General features: G+C 45.2%; 1 protein-coding gene across 6 annotated transcripts in view; it reads left to right on the forward strand.

Annotated features, from left to right (window-relative positions):
* Positions 1 to 23161, forward strand: part of Adck1 (aarF domain containing kinase 1) — a 146427-nt gene extending 123266 nt beyond the window's left edge. For 5 of the 6 annotated variants that reach the window (XM_075865915.1, XM_075865914.1, XM_075865916.1 and 2 more), the window contains one exon: positions 20567 to 23161. In XM_075865915.1, coding sequence (XP_075722030.1) covers positions 20567 to 20787 — 221 coding nt within the window. In that variant the 3' untranslated portion in view covers positions 20788 to 23161. Of the gene's footprint in view, positions 1 to 3044; positions 5716 to 20566 lie in introns of those variants that run through there. The other variant, XM_075865917.1, reaches the window with a different exon arrangement.
* The last annotated feature ends 1233 nt before the right edge of the window (positions 23162 to 24394 follow it).

Consider the following 24394-nt stretch of genomic DNA (forward strand, 5'->3'; position numbering starts at 1 on the left):
TGTTTACTTTTTCACCCAGTAGCCTCGAACCAATGCTGGCCGTGCGCACAGCATCCGCCAGCCTCCGCTAGGGTGGCTACCTCGAACTGCTGGATCGAGACTATTTCCGCATCAGCGTCGCTGCCGAACAATATTTCTTTCTTCTCTGCTGTTACCGTTGGATAGACAGGACCGAATCGACTGACTGTTCGCCTGTACGTGTGCCATGTGTGTTGCCTAGCTACAAGCGCTGATTCAGAATGGATAAGAGGTCGCCGATGTCGTCGGCCTCGAGAGCTCCGATGAAGCGCGGAGTGTATGTCACCATGTTGATGGCGAAAAAAGCTGCCATCATCAAGTTCGCTGACAGTGGGCGATCGCGGGCAGACGTTGCAAAAGAGTTCCATATTTCCAAACAGACTATTTCGGACTACATCAAAAGTAAGCAGAAGATTTTGGAGGTAGCGGGAAAGTCTACTGGATGTCATCAGAAAAATGTCACCCAAAGCACCTACCCTAAGCTCGAGGAGGCCCTTCTCGTTTGGCTGAAGTTGACAGTGGCCAGCAATGTTCCCGTCTCCGGGATCCTCCTGAAACAGAAAGCTGAGACGATGGCGCTTCAAAGAACATTGAAGGATTTAGGTTCAGTGACGGCTGGCTAAGAAACTTCAAGAAGCGCTTTGATCTCAGTTTTAAAAACTGTGCGGTGAAAGTGCAGCTGTTGACCTCAGCGTTGTTGTGAATTACCGCTCTGAAAAGCTGCAGTCCCTTTTACAAAAGTACTCGCCAGATGATACTTTCAACTGTGACGAGACCGGGCTTTTTTTCAAGCTGATGCCAGAAAAGACACTTGCCTTTGCTGGCGACTCTTGCCATGGTGGCAAACACAGTAAGGAGCGAGTTACTGTACTGATCGGTAGCAACATGTCGGGCACAGAAAAACTGCCGATGCTCGTCATCGGTAAGTCGAAAGCTCCGAGGTGCTTCAAAGTCGTAAAGTCTCTGCCTGTTTTGTACGAGGCCAACAAAAAGGCCTGGGTAACTCAGCAGCTTTTTGAAAGCTATGTGAGAAGACTGGACCGCAAATTTGATTTAGAAGGCCGCAAAATTTTGTTGTTTGTCCACAACTGCGCTGCACACGGGCACATTACCAATTTGAAGGCTGTGCGCGTCGAGTTCTTGCCATCGAACACGACAAGTGTCCTACAACCGATGGACCAGGGTGTCATATGCACTCTCAAAGTGAACTATCGATCACGCTTGCTTTCGCGTGCGGTGGTGTGCCTCAACAGCGGAAAAGCGTACTCGGTCGATTTGCTTGGGGCACTTAGCATGCTCGCTGATGCGTGGAAGTCGATGGCAGTGACAATGCTGCGCAACTGTTTCCGCCACGTGGGATTTGTGTTGAATGGCGAGTCGGCCGCCGTGGACGAGGACAGCGTCGTCGACCACGTGTTGGGAAGCGAGCAGCTTCTCGACGACCTTCGCACTGCGGGCATCGATATTCCATCAGATGTCTCGTTTTCCAAGTTTGCGTGTGTGGACAACGATTTGGAACTGTGCGCTGGCCTCACGGATGAGGAAATCATTCGGCAAGTGCTTGAGGAGTCCGAGAGTGACGATGACGACGACGACGACTTACCTGCAACAGCACAGCCGACGCAAGCCGAGCTGATGCAAGCGATGGCAACCCTTTCATCAGCATACAGCGACACGGCAACTCTAGCCAAAATGCGGGCGGACGTGCTCGCACGGAAGTGAAGCATGGTCCAGAAGAGGATCGATCACTTTTTCCGCCCTCCATCTCAATAGTAACCAATAAAATGAGCAATTTTGGGGCACATTTGCTTTTTCGGACTGCCCGATTTTTCGGACATTTTCGTGGTCCCTTGAGGGTCCGAAAAATTGGTCGTCGACTGTATCCTATAGTGCGCGATGGTTTGTCTCATCATGGCTGTGGTTATTCAAAACTCACGCCTCGCGCTCGCCGGGAGCCACCTGCCAACATGTGCGTGGGTGTGAGTCTCTCTGCCTCCCCTTTCAAGGAACAACTGGACTTGCCTGTGCTGGCCTCCCCTCTCCTGTAGACCTCGTTGACTCGCCCGCGCATCTGACCTCCTTCTCCCCTTCAACTTCGCGCTGAGACAGCGAAGGTTTAAACTTTGTTTCATGTTGTTCACTGTGAAAGAGCAATACCACGCCTATTAGTTTCTGCCGCCAGACGCATGATAGACAACAGCAGCAGCAAATGTATACGCCAAATTATAACAATCGAGCAGAAGTCAGCAATGTTGAAAGCGGTTGAGTCAGGTGTCAAGAAAAAAAAAGTAGTCGAAGATTTCGGTGATGTCGCCGGTGGGGACACAACGGGCGACCTAGCCCAGATGTCGTCCTTTACGCTGGCGTTGTGTCTAACTGCGACACTTGCTGCGCCTACTTTGGTGGTGATGCGATGACAAAGAAAGGGTTGTCAGATGCGCAAATTGTGCACGCGGTGACGGGGGTGCATGACGACAGTCACGAAAGTTTCAACATCCCGGAGCCTAATGTTGGCGAATACAGCGTACCAATGTCTGCGTAAGCGCTGGATGCGACAGAACTGCTGCGCCACTTTTTCGGTGCTTACGATGACAACGAGAATAGACTCAGAATAGCTGCTGAAGCTGACAAAGCAGTGATCCACATGAAGAAGAGCCAGTAAAAGTCTATTAAGGACAATTTTTTTTTAATGATCTGTCAGCTTGTGTGCCTAATTTTGTGAAAATAAAGTGCATTGTTTTTGTTATTTTGCTAGTTTCTTGCCTTCCAACAGTCGTTTTTCTCTGCGCGGTGGGCTGCAGTGATATTCGGCAGTGAGTACATTCTCTCTGGCTGGCTAATTGTTGGTAGAAATGAATACAGTCGAACCCCACTACAACGAAACTGACGGGGTGCAGAAAAAATTTCGTTGAAGTGAAAATTTCGTTGTAGTGAAATAAAAAAAATATAGCCGATCTGAGCTAGCAAAAAAACGAACGTTTATTCTCAAAATTGAAAAATGTCTGCTGCTTCCTACTCTCTTTCAGTATAGCAAGGCCATGGTGAAAAGCACGCTGAAACAACGCCTAAAACTGCCTTTGTCAACAGACGAAACAGTTGCATTAACACGTTAACACCAGCAGCTGTCCACCGGCAGAAGTATCCGACAATGCCGAGATGGAGGCAAGGTATCGTAGAGCGGCGATTTTCGCATTATTCTATGCCATTTTTATCATCCATCACTCGCGGCTAGCTGATTTTGTTGATAATGAGGATGAACAGCTGCTCTAATTATTTACCACACTGGCCAAGTGCGAACATAATGGTAAGCACCGGAACCGGGAAAGGCATCATTCCGCGGTTTTACCCAGCAGCTGCGTGACAGAAACCATAAACTGAGTGACTGAGCTTCAGCTTCGGATCATCTGCAGCACAAAAGCAAGCCAGTGGCAAAAGCAGGGCAGTCTTAATGCCATCACTATCGAGCAATGGCGGCGCCTATGCTTGCTGAAGTGCGGCGGTATAGCAGCGGTTTCTGGTGGTGCCAACGCATGTTTTAGACTTCGTTGACGCATTTTTAGAAGCTCTGAAAATGCATTGAAGTGTTAAAGATTCGGTTTACTGCATGGCAATAAGTATCTGAGCCTGGAATCACATTGTAAAATTTTGTTAAAGCGGGACAATCGAGCAAAAAGTGTTTGCTGTGGCGACAATATTTATGCATTGACTCCTATGGACGGCTGACGGGGAATCGTTAACTTTTCGTTGCAGCGGAAATTTCATTGAAGCAGCATTCGTTGCAGTGGAGTTTGACTGTATTGACTATAATGAGGTAATGGTTATAACCAAGTAATTATGACTCCCCCTTCAACTTCGTTATAATGAGGTTTCACTGTACAGCTAGTGAGTTCCCTAGAGCCAGTGTTTATCCAATGAGCATGGAGAGAGTAATCTAACTCACGAAACACAAGAAAAGCTAAAAAACTTCGAGTAAATATCCAAAAAGGATAGCCCAAAGGTATATAAAAAGTCTTGTTGAGGTGTTATTTAAGCCTAAGCAGCTTGAAAACCTCCTGTAGCTGTGCTATTGCCATGTTATTATACTGCTAGAAAGCTTCTATCAAGAATTCTAAAATAAAGTCTTTCTAGATTTTTTGAAGAATCTTTGTAAACATTTACTATATTTTTATTATAAGAAGCCTAGTAAACTTCTTGGCAGAATTCAAAAAAGACTTTTGCTAGATCTTTTAACACCTTTTTTAGACATTTATTTTTCATGCAAACAAACTTGTTGAGCGTGTCCCGTGGTTGATTTGTTGCATCATGTCAGCATTTTGCAATCGATGCATTTAGATGTTTACTGTTGAGAGTGACAAGCACGGACAGCAGCATAATTTGGCATCAAATTGATTGCTGGCACTTTTTTAACCAGCAAAATTGGTGCCTATTTGTTGAAAGAATGAATTATTGACTGCTGTCTATCGTTACGATAATTTGTTTTGCTGAGAGACAAGACATGCTTTTAAACGTCAACTCATTTTCGTTTCTGGTCTTGCTTGATGAATGCATCATACTGCACATCCAAAACTAAATGCAAAAGTTCAACAAATCTAGTTGCATACTTGTGACTTTTATTATACATAACAATGACAACACACTTTTTCCCAAAACTTGCACGCTTTATAGTAACTATGATTATACAAAGCAATTGGGGTGCTTGCCAGATACTTGGTGCAGGAACATGCACACATACAAAAGGCACAAACTGTTTTCTTCGAGCAGACTTCTATCAGTGCAACGAAAATCAGCAGGCTAGCTTAGCAAAAACATTATTGGCCCAGTAGCAAATATTTGAAGGTAGAAAATTTGTTACAGCCAAAAAGCAGCAGTCGAGCAGTTGATTTCTTTCTCACCCAGCGCGCCTAAATTTAGGTATGTTAGAATCATGTGCAGTCAGAATTGATGGGTTTCACCACAAATCTGTGTTTAACAATCAAATTGGGGTTTTGGCAACACCCTAAATTCTAATTCCATCCCAAAATACTTGCACAAAAGACACAGTGAAGTAAAAAATAGTACATATTCCACAGTGCCTTCTGTCAGTTATCATTAACAATGTTAAACATGGTTAGGCTATCACTGTCACATATCACACATGGTTAGGTATTGGCAAAGTTAGGTATTAAGTAGGACAGTAGAAGATCACTTGATTGCACTTATGGCTCTAAATTCGAGAAGACAATGAACTAAGGTTTCAAAAACATGTAAAGCAAAATATTCAGTCAACATTACAGTGAAAATAACATCATTGATCTGATACAGCCTTATTGCAATGCAAAAAGTTCAATTTGAAGTGACTAACTGAACATTACACAAAAATTAAACATGACATAAAACCTTGGGAAGCAGCACTGACACATTCAGAGATGTGCTTTTTACTTGCATTAAAATTCAGCCCTAAGAAGAGAAAACCACCTTTGCGTATAAGTTATGTGTCCAGGGGGACACAAAGTAAGACATTAATGCTGTCAGCTGCCTAATCAACTAAGAATATTGAAATTTTGGTGCCTACAATAAGTGGGTATGTTTGCATTGAAAAGTTTGTGGCAGTCGTGTTTCTACACACTCTCACTTGAAAAAATTCTTCGAGCATGTCAATGCTCCGAGATATTCCACTTGGAAGTTTAATTTTGCTTTTCATGATTACACATGCAAGGCAGTGAGGATCAGCAAATTATTACTCCCTGGTGGGACGTGCAGTCAGTGCTTGCTATCACCAGCCTGTAGTAAAAAGGTAACCATTATAATATTTGTCTATGGCTTCGACCCATGGTCAGATTATATGCGGCACCTCAGAGAGTATTAGCTGTGTGCTAGTGCTTCCTGTCCTGCATGCATAATGATGAAAGCCACAACTAAACTTTGCAGCGGGCACAGGCATGCCAGAATTTTTTGGACCTATGTAGAAATGTGACTGGCTAAAATTTTAATACGTGCGTGGTTGCCTGCTGCAATCACTAATAGGTTCATTATTGAATTTTATTCAATGGCATGGCTGACAGTGACAATTATTGTTGCAGATTGTGTTCCCCTGAACACTTAGCTATCTGCAAAGGTGGCCTTTACACACACAACTTACAGCACTGACTTATTAAAGAAAAACAAAAGACTTAATTTTCAACATCCTGAACATGCACGCTCCTTGAATAGAGCAATCAGGTGGCTCAGTGAAGTTCCCTTTCCGTAGGACACTGAAGCCATGCAGTATAAGCAACTTTTCTTTGAGCCACCATTGATAAAAGGTTTTTCCAGAATTCTTTCACGCTCATTTCGTTCAAGGTGCATGCATAGGCTGCAATGGAAACACCAAAAAAACAATGTAGTGAGATGTGTCTCTTAGCAAAACTGAATTTGTCAGTCTATTTAAAATGAGTTAGAACAATACGTCTTAAAACAAGCAGAATGTACACAAACTAGAGATGTTACAAGCAAAACTTTCTTGGTGTTCTTGGCGAACACAGTTGCAATCTTATGAAAGAAAATGCAATTTCCTCATCGCAGATTTGTTAAAACCATGCATGTGTCAAAATCATGCTGTGCATAGTGCATTGACAGCAACTTCAGTTTTACCACAACGCATACATGATAGTATGCACTTTCATCAAGTATCCATTGCAGGTAATCTATATTATTAAATATGAATTTGATTTCAAATACAAATAATGTAGCTTTCTTCAGGCTGCTCACACTGGGACGATCATACCTAGTATAATGTCAGAAATCGGTGTCACTAAATTAATATTGTGTGTTGACAAATTATGGTCATCAGTTTCAATGATTCTGATTGGCTTAAGAGGCAGTACCTTTTATTTAAGCATCACAGGCTGCCTAATGAAAAAAAAAGAGATGAAAATGTGGAAATACTAAGACACAATCGAGGCACCCACCTTGAACCACACACCATCCCAATAAAGTGTTATATCTGCTGCGGTGTCACAGACTGGCTGTCCACTGCGCATGCGTGAAGTTTCCTTGCTCTGTTCCCTTCTCCCTTTCCCCTTACCATGATCTTATAATAACGCCCTACTGCAGTTAATAAACGTCATTCTTCGCCTGCCTTCGCAAACCATGTCAACGTGCTTTCCTTTCGAGCCGTGGCCAGTAGGCCGCGGCGACTCAACAGTGGCGACGAGTCACATCGTAACCCACGAAGTCAAGGCAGACCCGGGCACTCGGACCTTGCAGGCAGCCGTGCCAATGACGTCCATGGCTTCCCAGATGCTTCCGACCTTTGACGAGAGCACAGATAAGTGGAACCCGTACTTGATCAAAGCAGAAGCGTACTTTGAAGCAAACGGCATTACTGAGTCAAGCAAGAAAAGAGCACTTCTTGTGGCTGCGCTGAGCACGCAGACCATTCAAATTCCTTCCGGAAGAGTAGCTCCCCGGAAGCCGAATTCCTTGACTTATGACGAAGTTACCGAAACCTTGAAGGAGTACTATGACCCTAAACGCAACGAAATTGCGGAGAGCTACAAGTTCTTCAGCCGCTCCCAACTGGAGGGGGAATCGGTTTGCGCTTTTCTCATTGAGATCCGCCGCATTGCAGACAAATGCAACTTTGGCAGCTACCTTGATAGAATGATCCGAGACAGGATTGTTTGCGGTGTGCGCTCAAGTGTGGTACATAAACAACTGCTAGCGCGGAAAGAGCTAACGCTGGAAGAAGCTGAAGCGATAGTAATATCTGCCGAAGCCGCGGAAGACGATGCGGAAAGCATTTCAGCCGAAGCAACACCGCTGTTACAAATGCAGGCATGTCGACGAACAAATCTCAGAAAAAGCGCTGAAAACGCAGGAGGCCGGGATTGCGGAAGATGTGGAAGTTTTAAACACGATGCTAACAGCTACAGCTGGATCAAGGCGCGTTATTATCAATGTGGTCAACGTGGGCATATTGCAAGAATGTGTCCCAGCCGTCGAGGCAGAGAAGCAGGACGTGCTGCGCAGGAGCTGCATGGAAAAGCATTAGCAGTGCAAGAAGCAGCGTCGGAAGATTACTATGAGAATGCTCATATCTGGACGTTGCTGTCAGAACGAAGCCCCGCCGCGGTGGTCTAGTGGCTAAGGTACTCGGCTGCTGACCCGCAGGGCGCGGGTTCGAATCCCGGCTGCGGTGGCTGCATTTCCGATGGAGGCGGAAATGTTGTAGGCCCGTGTGCTCAGATTTGGGTGCACGTTAAAGAACCCCAGGTGGTCTAAATTTCCGGAGCCCTCCACTACGGCGTCTCTCATAATCATATAGTGGTTTTGGGACGTTAAACCCCACATATCAATCAATCTGTCAGAACGAAAAAACAGGCTCGAGCCGCCGATGCGGCGCGCGTTCAGTTGGGCCGGTGTGGAGCTGACAATGGAGGTAGACTCAGGATCTCCGGTGTGTGTCATAGCCCGCAAGCTTTTCGAAGAACATTGTAAGCACTGACCAAAATTGGAACCTTCATAGCTTAGCCTTTCGGCCTATGCAGGGAAACTACCAGTACTAAATGAACTTCAAGTGATGGTTACGTATTAAGGTGTGGCGGTTGAATGTAAGCTCGTAGTACTAGACTGTGTTGGACCAAGCCTGTGTGGACGAGACCTCGTAAACATGCTGGACAAGGCTGGAGTTTCGATACTGCAAGTGAAAAAAAGGGGTGGCACCAGGCACAGTGCAAGCCATCAGCCACGACAACAATCGCACGGAATACCCAGACGTCATCTCGGAGGAACTAGGACTGATCAAGGGGCCTCCAGCCAGCTTGATGCTGAAGGAGGGTGCTGTTCCCAAGTTTTGCAAAGCGAGATCACTTCCGTAGGCCCTCCGTGACAAAGTGGCGAAGGAGTTGGAACGGCTGGTGTCCCTGGGCATTATATCACCCGTGAAACATTCGGACTGGGCGACTACCATAGTGCCCGGGCTTAAGAAGGACCGCACAGTTTGTATTTGTGGGGATTTTAAAGCCACGTTGAACCAAGCGTGTGAAACGGAGCAATATCACCTTCCGGTGATCCAGGACATGTTTGCGTCATTAGGCGCTGGGGAATCGTTCAGTACGCTAGACCTGAAAGATGCCTACAACCAGGTGCCATTAGACGAAGGTGCACGCAAACTGTCCGTGATTAACACACATCTGGGACTCTTCTGTTACAACAGGCTGCCGTTCGGTATTTCCTCGGCTCTGGCCATATTTCAGAGGAAAATGGATACCATGCTGGCCGGTCTTCCTGGAGTGCAAGCGTACTTGGACGACGTGCTTGTGTCTGAAAAGGTGGCAGACAACGGAGCTCAGCTGAAAGCAGTGTTTCATCGCTTCCGGGAACACACGTAAAGCTGAAGTATGACAAATGCAGCTTCAGCCAACCGTCCGTAGCTTATCTGGAACATCAGATAGATAGACATGGCCTGCACCCCACCGAAAGGAATGTGGAGGCTATTGTGAAGGCACCAAGTCCTTGCAATGTGAGCGAGTTGTGTTCGTTTGTCGGCATGTTGACATTCTTTTCCATGTTCTTACCAAATATGTCAACAACGAAATCGCCTTTATATCACTTGCTAGAAAAAAAAATGCACGGTGGGAGTGGAAGCACCCACAGGAAACGGCATTCGTCAAGGTCAAACAATGTCTGAAGGACGCAGAAGTACTTGCTCGCTTTGATCCGTTGAAAGAACTGAAATTGGAATGTGACGCATCACAGCATGGGTTGGTGCAGTGTTGTTCCGCACAAAAGGCAGCGCGCATCGACCAATCGGATTTCATTCAAAGACTCTTACGAAAGCCAAACGAAATTACTCGCAACTAGAGCGCGAGGCGCTGGCACTCGTGTTTGGTGTCACGAAGTTCCGGGACTACCTCTTCGGCCGTGAATTCACGCTAGTTACGGACCACCAACCACTCGTGGGACTGCTCAGAAGCGACCGCCCAACGCCTGTTATGGCAGCGGCCCGCATTTAACGCTGGGCACTTTATCTCGGCAGTTATCGCTACAAGCTTCAGTACTCTCTCGGAAGGCAGTTGCTGAATTCGGACGCCCTCAGCAAACTTCCACTACCGGTTTCCTGTCGCGCTGTCGAACCGCAAGAGTATGTCTTATGTTTGAAAAGCCTTGATGAAGGCACAGTAACGACGCGCGAACTACAACACCTGACAGACCGCGACTCGACGCTCGCACGCATCAAGCATTACATACTGCATGGTTGGCCCAGAAGATCTAAGAGCGTAGAGCCGGACATGGCGGCATTTTTTAACCGCCGGCTGGAGTTGTCCTTGGCGCACGATTTAGTTTATTGGGGCCACCGAGTTGTTGTACCCGCTGGGGCACGCAAACGTTTACTGGAGCTCTTGCATGAAAATCACCAAGGGTCGTCAGCGATGACGTCTATCGCGCGATCATTATTTTGGTGGCCGGGCCTGGACGGAGAAATCGAGAGACTGTCGGAGACATGCAAGAACTGCATCGATAATTTACCCATGCCGCCAATCGCACCACCAGCAAGCTGGCCACAAACGCTGGAGAAGTGGTCGCGCATTCACTAGGATTTTGCCGGACCAATAGAAGGCATGATGGTTCTGGTGATAACTGATCCCCATACAAAGTGGATAGAAGCAATCCCTCTCAAACAAGCCACCACGACGACTACAATCAACTGTTTACGGGACATATTCAGCCGGTTTGGTGTGCCCAGAAGGATTGTTTCCGACAACGGGACGGAATTCACTAGCCGTGAATTTGCAACATTTGTCCAGCAAAACAACATATCGCACGTCAGGACAGCCCCTTTCCACCCACAATCTAATGCGGCTGCTGAACGAGCCGTAAGAACGGTGAAGGTGGCCTTCGAAAGATGAAGGGAGGAAAATTGGAGCACAGATTGATGCGGCTGTCGTTGAGCTACAGAAGAACGCCCAACAAAAGTGGGAAGTTGCCATCGAAGATGCTTCTAGGCTATCAGATCAGATCGCGCCTGGATACCTGTTTCCCAAAGTCTGGTGGGGGAGCCACATGTGCAAGCCAGGAACGCGTGCCCCCTATAAACAGCCGTGTGCACTTGCGCAACTACGGTATCGGTAGTAAATGGATACCAGGACAGGTGATAGCTACATCTGGACGCGAATGGTCACCGTAGAAATGCCTGAAACAATTTTCCGACGGCATGTTGATCAAGTCCGCCTGCAGCCTACGGAAGTGCGATCACCGGTCCCGGCGGAACACGTGCGCACGGACGAGCCGCCAGTCAGCCCAGAAGAAGCGGTGCCGCACCCTGATGCAAGTCTGCGAGAACAGTCGAGTACCCCAACTTTAGTCGCAGATCATCATGCCCCCGAATTAGTTCAGGCCTGTCAGTCCACCGAATCAGAAGTCGCAAAGGACTTAGCTCAAGTACTACGGCGCTCAACGCGTACACGGAAGCCAGTTGATCGTTTACACTTTTAGGAGGAAGAAGTGTTCTATTGGCTGCGGTGTCACAGACTGGCTGTCCACTGCGCATGCGTGAAGTTTCCGTGCTGTGTTTCCTTCTCCCTTTCCCCTTACCACTATCTTATATTAACGCCCTACTGCAGTTAACAATCGTCATTCTTTGCCTGCCTTCGCAAACCGTGTCAACGTGCGTTTCTTTCGAGCCGTGGCCAGTAGGTTGCGGCGACTCAACATAAAGCATGCAAGCTTCTGCAACAATCTCTGGGAAACAGAATCTTGGAAGCTATTGACCATGATTAAGCAATAAGACTTGATGAAACTGATTTCCGAACTTTCATAATTCCTCCACTGCCAATAGCTTGAAAACATGCAGTCTATATTTATTATTCTGAAATGAATATGGTGTCTAATTTTACATTTTAACAGCAATACATGCATGACTTATGCATGCTTACCGTGATTTATAACATTATCGTGAGTTTTGAGTTATAAATAAAATATTCAATCTGCACATACCACAGATCCTGTTAACACCTGTAGCGCATGCCTAGTGAGTTTACTTAATCTAATATACTGTTAAGCTTGTCAATAATCAGAAAACTTTATTGGAGGTGGTGCCATAAACTATTTCTAATGTTCGTACACCTAAAAGTCTTTAGCGAAGTTTCAACACCAAGGTTGGGCGAGGAGCATAGAATATTTAATAAATCAAAACAAAATTCAAACATAGTAGGAACAAGCAGAGTAAAATCGATAATGCTCGAACGTGTGAAGTAATGAAAGAATTAGTGCTCGCACAGTAAGGTACAGCCATTCGGCCACATTTAGCCATGAAATATTTGTTCAAAGATACAGTTCAAGGTAAACAAATGGTTTAAAATGTACGGATTCAGGCTGCATAAGGCAACCTATGTTGCTGGTGTATACCGTAAGCTTGAATTTTACTAAACGAGCTGCATGAACACTTAAGCCTAAGTGCAACCTTTGCGAGCCATACCTAAGACGATGCAACACGCTGCGCACAAACACACATCAGCTCGAGTATCACGGTAATTTAAAAAGATGCATGCCGGCGCGGATGCATACACCGGCATACATTCGGCCACCCGCAAGGAAAAAACATATCCGAAAGTAGTCATAACGTATAACGATACTGTAGCTGTTTCAAATGGAAATACTAGTACAGCAGATGAAGCTGCCTTAGACAGGCTTACGCGCCTTAGGCATGATCAGCGCCTACAGCTAACAAGCGCCCCAGAATTGTTAAACAAAAATAGTGGTCACTTGCGAGCAGGGCCCCCTCCAACACGACTGCCGACAGAGACCGCCGCCGCCACTACTCTGCTCAAATCTGCCGCCGAATTCCCGCTGTGCATGCATGCTTCATACCCCACTCAAAAGAAAAAACTTGTCCGCGTTTAACTTCGCAGAACTTTGCCTTTACACTGCTGAAATACTACAGAAAAACTGGGTCGCCACTTAAACAAAAGCTTACTTATCGTGCACATACTAGAAAAGGATTGGTGAATGCCGACAACAAAGCGCCGACAACAGCAATATGGTACATACCTGGCGAGTGCTCCAGTATACGAAGCCCCACGTCCTCGCTTGAGTATAGCCCATCTTCGTAATCAGCAGCACCGGCAGAACACAAAACGTGAGCACCCTTAAAACACAAAAGAAATCGACTCAAACCCGACCCTTCGAGAAGTGATAGAGCGGCGGCGAGCACGTTCAAACAAGTAAAATTGTTTGAGCCGCGCCGACGCACACCGCATTTGCGCATCTTAACTTCTTAATGCTGACTAGAGAGCTTTGTTATTACATTTAAATATGTAAAACATGTGTAAAATTATATACTTTTTAAATTTGTAAAGCAAATATTATTTTGATTAAAAAAAAAAGAAACAGAAAACAATCGAGACTTCATCTGCGAGTGCTACCAAAAGTTCCAGAACATAACATTTAGTAAAAGTTTTGAAAAAGACTTCTTGTACAGAACGTTTTCTCAACATCTTCTAAAAACTTCCTGTGAAAAACGTTTATTCTACGTCACATTAATACCTAGATGTCCGCGCACCTTTCTAGTCGTTTCGAGAAGTCTATACGACGTTTCATGTTTCATGGGAAATATCATAGCTTCTCACATTTTTAGTGAGAAAGAATGGCAATAATATACATGAGGGTGGTAAAATGATCTGGCTTGTTAGTATACCGGTGTCACATAGGCATTTTTAATTGCAATCAGTGTCAATCCAGATTAACGACGATCCAGAATAAGTGCAGCTACACAGTCCCTTTTAGTCATGATGAGGCGCGATCGTGATCAAGTTTATCGCAATCTGGCTGAAAGGTCGGACCTGGCGGTCGTCTGCATTCCCTGGCCGAGCTTGTTGAAAGCAAATTAAACAAGAAAATCTAGCATAGTTGAATAAAAACACATTAAAGCTGCCAGATATTAAAAAAAGCGAATTCTAAACTATTAAAACTGCAACAATATTAAGATTTATATCGACTGCATGTAGTTATGGGAGAAGCGGACGATAAGGAGATGACTGTTGTTTTCCACGCTTAGTTCAACTCTTGCACCATTGAATCAGCTGAAGCACCTCGAAGCAAACTGATTATGAGTATCCCCAGTCTTTCGACTTCGTCGCTACATGCGTGCACTTTGTGGTCAAATGAAGAGACATTAACAGTAATTCACCGCTGGCAGGCGGGACTGGAAGACTTGAGATGTCAGAAGTGAAACTCTGGAGCATACAACGAGATGGACGCTTTGCTGTGACTGGACGACTATGAGTGGGGGCACTCAAAAATAAAAGCGGCGATTAATACTCTCACAAAGCAATACAGGCAAGTTTTTGACATTCGAGTGGTTCTTGAAGGAATAACATTGCTGATAAAGGGCTAAATAGAAATATCGTAAATAACGCCCTGCTTCGACGCAGTACCCTGAGATGCTTCCTCTTGAGGGAAGAAGAAGTAGTTGTCACAGAGAACAGCCTCTGCTTCGAGCTCTGTGAGTTTCCTAATTCTTTTGCCAAGATTTTTCAATAATCGACACACCTCGAAGGGGCGTTCCCCCTTAGAATGGGGGATCAAAACCCCATCCAGCAACCGGGACCGGGCCGACCACATCATAGTGGGTCTGACGCAAGTTCTCACCCCGGCCCAAGCGGGGCCCACGATGACAATTCTGATGACTCCTCCGTTGAAGATATGGCTTCGGACAGCGACTACGTGGTCGTACCAAGCCGACGCCTGAAGAGGAAAATCAGCCGGACATCGCCCACTAGCCGGCAAGCACAGACAAAGGCAAGTAGCATGCGGTCGTACACCATTTCGTATGTGCCGACATCGAAGACAGACATCTTGAACTCTCTAAATGGGCAGAGCCTGACAGAGTACTTTGAGCTCATCGCTCCAGGGAAAGTCGTAGAAATACGCATAAATACCCGAAAGAACATACTGTCCGTGGAGGTCACTACGAAGGCCTTAATGAACACGCTGAAAGCGATTGTTCGATTAGGAAATATTCTGGTTCGCGCATTCTCCGCGTACGACGAAGAAACGACAACAGGAGTTATATACGATGTGGATGAGGAGATAACAGACTCGAGTCTCGAGAAACTGCTGTCATCGTCGGCTCCCGTGCTTGGCTTCCACCGCTTTGGACGCACGCGATGTGTTAAAGTAGTGTTTCAGTCGAAGACGTTACCCACACATGTAAAAGTTGGGTACGTGAGGCACTCGGTACGTCCTTACGTACCAAAACCTCTGCAATGTCATAAATGCATGAAATTTGGGCACGTTAGTGCAGTTTGCAAGGGTGCAGTAACCTGCAAGCATTGCGGTGGCCCTCATGATGGTAATAACTGCAATGCTGTGGCCAAATGCCCAAACTGCTCAGGCGCCCACGACGCAACATCAAAGGAATGTCCCAAAATGAGGAATGAAATTAGTATCCTGAAGAAGATGGTTCGAGACCACTCCACTCACAGAGAAGCTGCAAGGGCTGTACGGCGCCGTAAACATCGTTCGCGACATCGACGCAAACGAAGCAGCAGTGCTCATAGCTTATCGAATTCGACACACAAAACCGTGCCCTCACCACCTCCTAGCCTACTTTTGTCGGTCAGAAAGGAGGATACAGATGCTCAAATGCCAATACAGTCCACGCAAGTACAATGTAACCAGTCATTGGCTCTCCCCACGTCGGAGACTCAGTGGCCTTCACTACCGTCAAGAGCTACGGTAGCGCCATCATCACATAGGGCCCCTTACTCCAATGAAGAAAACAAGAAGATGGACAACACAGATGTCAAGGCTATGCTTAAAAATTTGATGGGTTCGATGCGTAAGATTTTCAGCAGCCTAAACACTCCCGCTGCTAAGGCGGCTGTGCAGCTACTTGAGGTTTTGGAGCCTCTTCTACTGGTTCTTCAGTAAGTGAACATGGCACTGATGTTCGAAGAACGCATGCGCCAGTCGCTTGTTATGCAATGGAATGCTCGTGGCCTACGTGGCCGTCTGTCAGACTTCAGACAATGGGTTTTTAAATATCAATTTCCTGTTATCGTTATATGTGAACCGAATATGGTTTCACCTTTTCGTATATCTGGATATATCCAGATTTGGTCCCGCAGTGATCAACGTACGAGCAAAGTTCTCGTTTGTATACGCCGTGATTTGACATTCTTGAGACATGAAGTCGCGTCGCATACCAGCAATGATTATGTGAGCCTGACTGTAACACATAAAAAGCGAACATTCTCTGTAATAGGCGGATACATACACCCAAGCGCACAGATGGACTGCTTCCACCTGGGGACCATTCTTCAAGCAGCACAAAGGCCACACATTGTGATCGGCGATTTTAATGCACATCATCCTCTCTGGGGTAGCACTACAACGAATTATCGCGGAAAGGATTTAGCCAATTTTATATACAACTATGGACTAAGCGTACTCAACGACGGATCACCTGCATTTGTTCGTGGCACGTCCTACAGCAGCTGCCTCGACCTCTGTTTCGTTTCCAGAAACCTTCTGTCTTCCGCATATTGGTGCACAGATTTGGACACTTGCGGCAGTGACCACCTTCCAACCTATGTTCAGTTCAGGTGGTTTCGCCGCACGCACACACGCTACATCCGTCAAACCGACTGGACACTGTTCAAGGCATCTGTCAAGTCTGGCTGTGAGCACACGACTGATCCATCCGAGGTAGAAAACATCATTGCTTCTTCACTGCGTGACACAACCAAACAAGTTAACCTACCGATGCGGAGATCAGCAGTTGACTCCCAATACGAGGCCCTTCGTGCAATCCGTCGCCGTGCCGAACGCCGATACAGACGAGCGAAGTCACCTTCAGACCTTTCCGCCTGTCGTCAAGCTCAACGACATGTTCTTCGGCATCTTGACAAGATTGACAGGCAACGTTGGAGAAATTTCTGTGGATCTCTGGACCCCAGGCAACCTCTATCTAAGATCTGGCGGGTGGTACGAAGTTTGCAGACAACTCCCCAACAACATCAACCATTTCAAGCTGTTGCTCTACATCAGGGACGGACAGAAGTTGAGATAGCCAGTCACTACTGTAGCCTCATCGTGGACACCACTGATGATCTTGCCACTAATGAGCTTCTTACTACCGTTGCGCCTCCATCGTCTGACGAGCGCCTTGATGTACGTTTTACAATACATGAGCTTGACGCTGCGATTTCTGCCTCCCGCCGATCATCGGCACCAGGACCTGGCGGAATCACGTATGCTGCACTCAACCATCTTGATACAGAAGCACAACGTATCCTGTTATCTCATTATAACACCTCATGGGAGTCAGGAGAAGTCCCAGCTAACTGGAAATGCAGTCGCATTATTGCATTGCTCAAGCCGGGGAAGTGTCCTTATGCACTTTCCTCCTACAGACCAATCGCAAGCCAGCTGCGTGGGAAAAGTGATGGAAAGAATGGTACTGGCACGATTAGAGTGGCTTCTAGAGAGCAACAACTCCTTTCCTGCATTTATGAACGGCTTCAGAAGAGGCCGATCTGCCATTGATGGTGTGGTCGACTTGATCACCAGCGTTGAAGAGGAAAGAAGCCGACGCAGACTAGTGGCGGCGGTCTTCTTAGACATTAAGGGTGCCTACGATAATGTGCTGCATTATGCGATCCTTGACGCTCTGGAAGATTTCGATATCGGTGGACGACTGTACGCTTGGATTTTTAGCTACCTTAGGGACCGCACCATTTACATGACGACAAGTAACGGAGACACCGATCGATATAAGGTTCATCGTGGTGTTCCCCAAGGAGGAGTTCTCAGCCCGATCCTATTCAATGTCACAATGATCGGCCTAGCAGCAGAACTTCCCAGCACGGTGAAGATCACTGCATACGCTGATGACATATGCATATGGGCATCCGGAACTACTCGTCTGCACTTGCGAGCTCGACTACAGCGGGCAGTGACGATCACATACAAATATCTACGACGTCAGGGGCTCACTCTTTCAATCGACAAATGCGCAGTGCTTGCGTTCACGCGCAAGCATATGTCGCAATACCCGATATTTATTAATGGGACAGCGATACCTGCTGTAACGCACCACAAGTTCCTTGGGGTTGTCGTACACAGAGATCTATCGTGGACGAGGCATGTCGCCGTACTTAAATCTAAATTGAAGAGCTTTGCTCTCATTCTTCGCCACGTAGCAGGAGCAAGATGGGGCCCATCAGAATCATCGCTACTTCAATTATACAATGCTCTATTTGTGGGATACATTCGATACAGCATGCCGGTGCTTTCCAATATGAGACCTAGTTTTGTGAAGACACTCGAGAGTGTTCAAGCTCAATGCTTACGAAGATGCTTGGGTCTACCACGCTGCACTTCAACAAATGGGACAATCGCAGAGGCTCGGGCTTGTCCCATCAGTGTATACATGCTCTGCGAGCCACTTAGAGTTCACCTACGATTACTGAGCAGACACAGACAGCACCCACTGTCAGTACTACCCGCCACTCACCCAGATTGCAGTTTCTCAAAAGTAATATTGCGGCATGAAAATATTATACCATCAAGGTTTTCTCCGCCAAATGCTCCTGCAGTGCCATCATGGGTTCTGCCTAAACCACCTATCTCTTTTACGATACCTGGAATTATGAAGAAGTTGCTCATTTCTTCTGTTGGCCTCAGACAACTGACCCTATATCACATTTATACAACATACAGTGATTCTCTGCACGTGTACACCGACGGATCCACCACACTAAACACCTCCACCGCAGCCTTTGTCATCCCAGACATAGATATCGCTCGACGATTCAAAGTGGACCATAAAACCACATCAACTGCCGCAGAGCTTGTCGCTATCCGAGAGCCAATAAGGTTTATTTCCGGAGAGCGACCTCGAGCCTGGACGATTTTCTGTGATGCCAAACCCGCTTTGCAAACCATTAATTGCATCATGAAACAAGGTCCATATTACAGCTTGGCAATAGAAATCACAGAACTTATTCAGGTTGCTTCAACAAATGGCCATCTTATAACTTTCCAGTGGATTCCCGCTCATTGCGGCGTGATGGGAAACGAAGAGGCAGATGCTCAAGATAAAAATGCCTTAAGCAGTGCCCCTGAAGTACGCATTGCGTTTTCACGAGCTGACACGAACGCCCTGCTTCGCTGATGCGCAGCTACACACTTCAGCACTGGACCAAACCGGAACGGCGACACCAGCGACTTCACAAATGGGACCCGGAAATGAGGTTCCGCATGCCTCCTAAATTGAAACGGCAACTCACATGTATGATCCACCGCATTCGTCTTGGTGTAGCGTACACTAGACGTTACGCACATATCATCGGTCGCAGTGACACCGGTCCTAATTATGAACACTGTGATGTGCCAGAAGCACTTGAGCACATATTTTGTGTCTGCCCAGCATACGCACGTGAACGACAAACACTGATTTCTTCTACTGAACAATATCGCAGTAGGTCATTAACTGATGAGACTATGTTGGGCCCTTGGCCAGACACCAACAGTGCAACTGCGGTCACAAGAGCAGTTATTACCTTTTTAGAAACAACTGGGCTATGTGCGCGGCTATAAAATGTGTCTCAGCTAGAAAGAACACTACATACTCACCTCTCTATCTCACCATCGTCATTTATTAATCTTTTTTTTCCCCTTTCCCTTCCCCCAGTGTAGAGTAGCAGGCTAGAGCAAGCTATCGCTCAGGCCGACCTCTCTGCCTTTCTGTAAATAAACATACTTCCTCCTCCTCCTCCTCGTACCCTGACTTTTATCGATGACGTGTTTTACGGCACACAAGCGCCGTCTGGTGCATTTCATCCAACTCAAGCTCAAACTGGATTGACTTGGGCTATGGAGCAGTGGTCATCAAGTTGACCACGATATAAAAAAGCAATCCGGATCACCGTAAAAGTGATTAAATGTGCCCATGTAACACCAATATTAAGAGTGCCTCGAACAGTATTTCAACTAAGATCCATATAATAAGAGATATGCAAGTGTCAACTCCCAGCTGGTTTTATTTGTAAGACAGTGCTCATTTATTGCACCGATAGTGCTCAAAAAACACAGTTCGCAACAAGTGTAGAAACGCATTTTTCTCCTCAAGGAGGGTAAACAGGGGCCTAAAAGGGATCTATGAAATCAGCTTTACTAATCTCTCTCGTAATTTGTTACGAGTCCCTTGTGCTTGTATTCGTTTTTGCATATGCTCTACTTGCTACCTATAGGGGCCACCTTGAAGGTCGCAAGCAGTGCGACTTGATAGTGCGGCAGGCATGCAACATTGTGAGTATTAGCAGACAGCAGTGCCTTATTCTTGGTACCAGAATCTTGGAAGAACATCAACATCATCTTAATCCATAAGAAAGGAGACGTTAAGGACTTGAACAATTACAGGCCGAACAGCTCGCTGTTCGTTCCATACAAACTATTTACAAAAATTATAGCTTATAAAATTCAGGTGACATTAGAGTTGCCATGTCCATGTTTGTTACACCAGTGCCTAACCGTCATATGTTCAAGCTAAATTTTCAAGCATGCTGCCTTTGATTCTATGCAGGCACACGAGGTGCGGCCCGGTCGTTCATCACCATGTCTCGGTGCTGTGTGCGGGCAGTGTACGAGGACCAGCTGAAGCATTGTGCCAACTGGTGGTCTAGAATGGTGGTGGTGGTGCGGGCCTGCTTCGCACAGTCGGCCATCACGGTGTACCAAACTTACCTGTGGTTTAGGACTAAACCGCTTGTTGGGAGGCTGTTCAGGTTGGCCAATACGGCATGAACAATGGATGTGCGAGTTCTGTTACTGCTGCATTTGTCAAGGTTCCCCACTGAACGCTAGAGACCAAGTACGATACCACGAAGCACTTGTTATTATGAGACACCAAGAAATGGGATGTTTAATTTTTCTCGATAATAATTCTTCTCGATAATCTCATCAAGGTTGTTCTCACATTGTCAGTGCCTCTATGATGTGGCTAGTTGCTGTGAAATGTGAGGAGTAGGGACGTCTTGAAACTGACTTCATTCGTATGTCTGACTCAAAAGTAGTAGTTGTTGCAGTCGACTGGATAAGCTCCAACAATGGAAGGCTGTTATGTTTTCTAGGGAATCCTAGGAGTTCATTAATTTTTTACCTCCCAGAAAGAGCTTTGGAGAAGCCTTGTCTATTTTACGTCTAATGTATTGAAATATTGGGACAAAAGTTTGCATTGAATTGCAAGACCATCCCAAAGCGCACTTATTTTATTGCCTTGATTGCATGGTATTGTGCTCTGATTCTGCATGTGCATGAGTAAGGTGGTGGACAAGAAAACTGTTGAACAGTTTTTTGGAGCAGAAAGTGTCAACCACATCCACCTGTCCTGCTCTTATCTGTTGCTGTTTTACTGTTGTCTGAATGCTTTTTATGAATAGTGTGCATGTAAAAAGCAAGGGCTAGTTCAATTAATAATAATGAGCGAACTTGTTCAGGGAAGCAGCCTCATGACTTCATGTTTTTTCTCTACACTTGTCTCTGTTATCCACATGCCAGCATATTTTTGATAACTTCATCCTTTTTCTGGTGTCAGAACTCTTACATAATGGGTAAAATGTAGTGCTCAAAGTGTTATTTTATATTAATAATAACAAAAGTAAGCAGTAGGGCTCTCATTGATAAGGTGCCTAACAAAGAAAACGAGCACTTCTGTTTTACTCATTTCGCACATTTTTATGTTATCTGTGATTTATGACTAGACTGTGAGTGAATATGCCACAAAGTGAATAAACAATAGAGGTTCTCAAGGTGGCAAGCATTGTGCAAAACATGAAAGTATTTAAGTCATTGAATGTAGTGTTTGTTTTTACTGTGGCTGTGCCACCAGTCTGTTACAGTATTTATTTTGACTGTTCTGTTGAAGAGTTTTTATTCACATGATGTAGAAAAGTGAAGGCACTTGAGAAAATATTGGCTTTTTCAGTTTTTCGTGCGTGTGTTCTGGTGCCATCGAACACAGCATGACAGCATGCAAATCTGCATGCCCCATTTGTGGTTCTTAATTTGTGGGAATAAACAAAACCTAATAGCAGCATTTCTGCAGCATGTGTTTGCGTGCCCTTCTTTGTGAACGCAGGGATAGAGAATTGTGGCTATTCTGCAACGTTGGCTGAAGGTGTTATGTGGTTGAGCTTGAGGTAGTGATACAGAACCATCGATACTATCAATATTTCTGTACTATCGCATTATCAGTGGTAAAAGAAACTATCGGTAGGGCTAATAAAGTAAGTTTTATAGTACTACAATTAGTGTAAAATTAACCGCACGAACTCATTGCAGCATAAACTTGATTCCCTGAGTGTGTGAATCGGGAAAAGCAGGTTGGAGGGCAAGAATGTTGACCTGCTTGCTCTTTTTCATTAGGATTTTCAGCAGGTGCATAACAAGTTGATTTATTCAGGTTTGCAGCAAATAATACAGCTACAATTGATGGTTCTGTGCAGCTTCATTTTTATATCGCATTGTGTAACTTCAAAATCAGAATGTCTAGAAATAGATTTCTACTTAATTGCAAAGTGTAAGTACTTACTTTTGAACATCAATTTATTGATGGACATATTCCCACATTTTCACTGATTGAATACTTTATATTTTACCAAAAAATTGCTCATAACTTAAGTAATAATAATAATAATATTGCTGATAGTAGGCTACCGAAAATGTTTTTGGCAATATCCCCAGCCACTAACATCACAGCTATTCACAGTGCTATTCATGCTGTTGATGGTAATCTCGGTTGTAATACTACTGACATAACTATTGGTTACATTACCGATAATAGTGTCTATACTAGTACTCTCGACAGTTTTTTACACTATCGATAGTTAAAAAAATAAACTACGGATGTTGTCCAAAGCCACTTTTTGAAATGTTCTACATAACTAGCTCGAGGACACCAATTTGATTTCTGATCATGGTGACAGTATTTTATTAGGGATGAAATGCAGAAGCACACATCTACTGAAGTTTCATTCCAGAAAGTACCCTAGGTGGTCGAAACTATGAATTGAGTTACTCCGCTGTGACTGACTGTATTGTCCATGAAGAAAGAAAGCACAAGTAATTTTTTTAAAATAAAAGTTGCATCTTTTGTATGAATAAAATTGTGCATCACCAACTGGACTTGCAATATATTTTGTTAAGTGCTTTCACAACAGTCTAAAGCAGTTTGATAGGGCTCATTGTTTGTTTGGAATATTTTTGTAAACAGCTACTCTTTTTATATTAGTAAAAACCTTTTTCAATAATGGTAGTAGCACCACTCCTGCTTTGGTAAGATACTTTGTAAGGGACAAAAATATGCGAAGAGAAACTGAAAAATTGGTTACATCACTTTGAAGTTTGTAATCCTATTGCTGTGCACGTCTTCAACGATTTTGATGGCGTCTACTTGGGCGTACATTACCTGGTGCTTAATAAGTAAAAAAGAAGTACATTGTCCTCAAAACAATCTCTAGAAGCCTGTCACACCAAACAGAACTGTAGTGAGAAATATTTTTCGTGGGTGGGAGGGGGGAATTTCATCACCTTTAGGTATACTTGTGTATGTTTTTGTATGTGCACATGTGTACAGTACACATGCAATGCTTAAAATTCTTTGGGGACAGACAAGCCACGGCTGGGCTACACTGCACTTGCGCGCTTGCTTTTTACAGCCTTCGCATCACGTGCAATACTGATCTTGTTACTGCTTTGAGGCGGGCGCTGCAACCTTAACCCTCCTCCGCCGCTCCGTGCAGCACATGCAACGCTGGCACATGAGTTCGGATGCACTTATTCGCTCACCATGCGTTGAAAAGCAAGTGAAAAACAAGGCATTATATTCCTCGAAGAGAGTAGGCGCAGAGTCAGGAAGAAGTTTTCTGATGTGGCACGCAAGCACATAGTTTTCATTGCAGAAGTGTCTGTTGCATACGAGAGTTGATGCAGATTTGTCATTGATGGTGAGGTTGTTTCTCGCAATATCTTTTTTTCCATTTAGTGCACACCTCAGCATTCCTTGGGAATCGGTGAAAAGAAACACCGAGTGTTTTCCTCAATTGGGACTTGCAATACAGAACATAGCAATGTATACACTATTACGCGGCTAATGAATATCTATGTATATACTGAGCATACCGAAGGTTGTGCAATCGTGTTCTCGAGTCAAGAAATTACTGCAGAAGGTACACTGAGAAAGCGTCGAACAAAATTCAACTGCATGGGCAAATCCCTGGATAAAACTAGCCACACTTGAAAGAAAGGGATATTGACAACAACCTGCTTGTCCAACTAAGCCACAAGAGAATTCATACAGATCTCTTGTAATAAAAAGCTGCTTACTTGCCAAAAAGTTAGAATTTTGTCAATT

Source organism: Rhipicephalus microplus, chromosome 6 (genome assembly GCF_043290135.1).
Source record: "Rhipicephalus microplus isolate Deutch F79 chromosome 6, USDA_Rmic, whole genome shotgun sequence".
NCBI classification, from domain to species: Eukaryota; Metazoa; Arthropoda; class Arachnida; order Ixodida; family Ixodidae; genus Rhipicephalus; species Rhipicephalus microplus.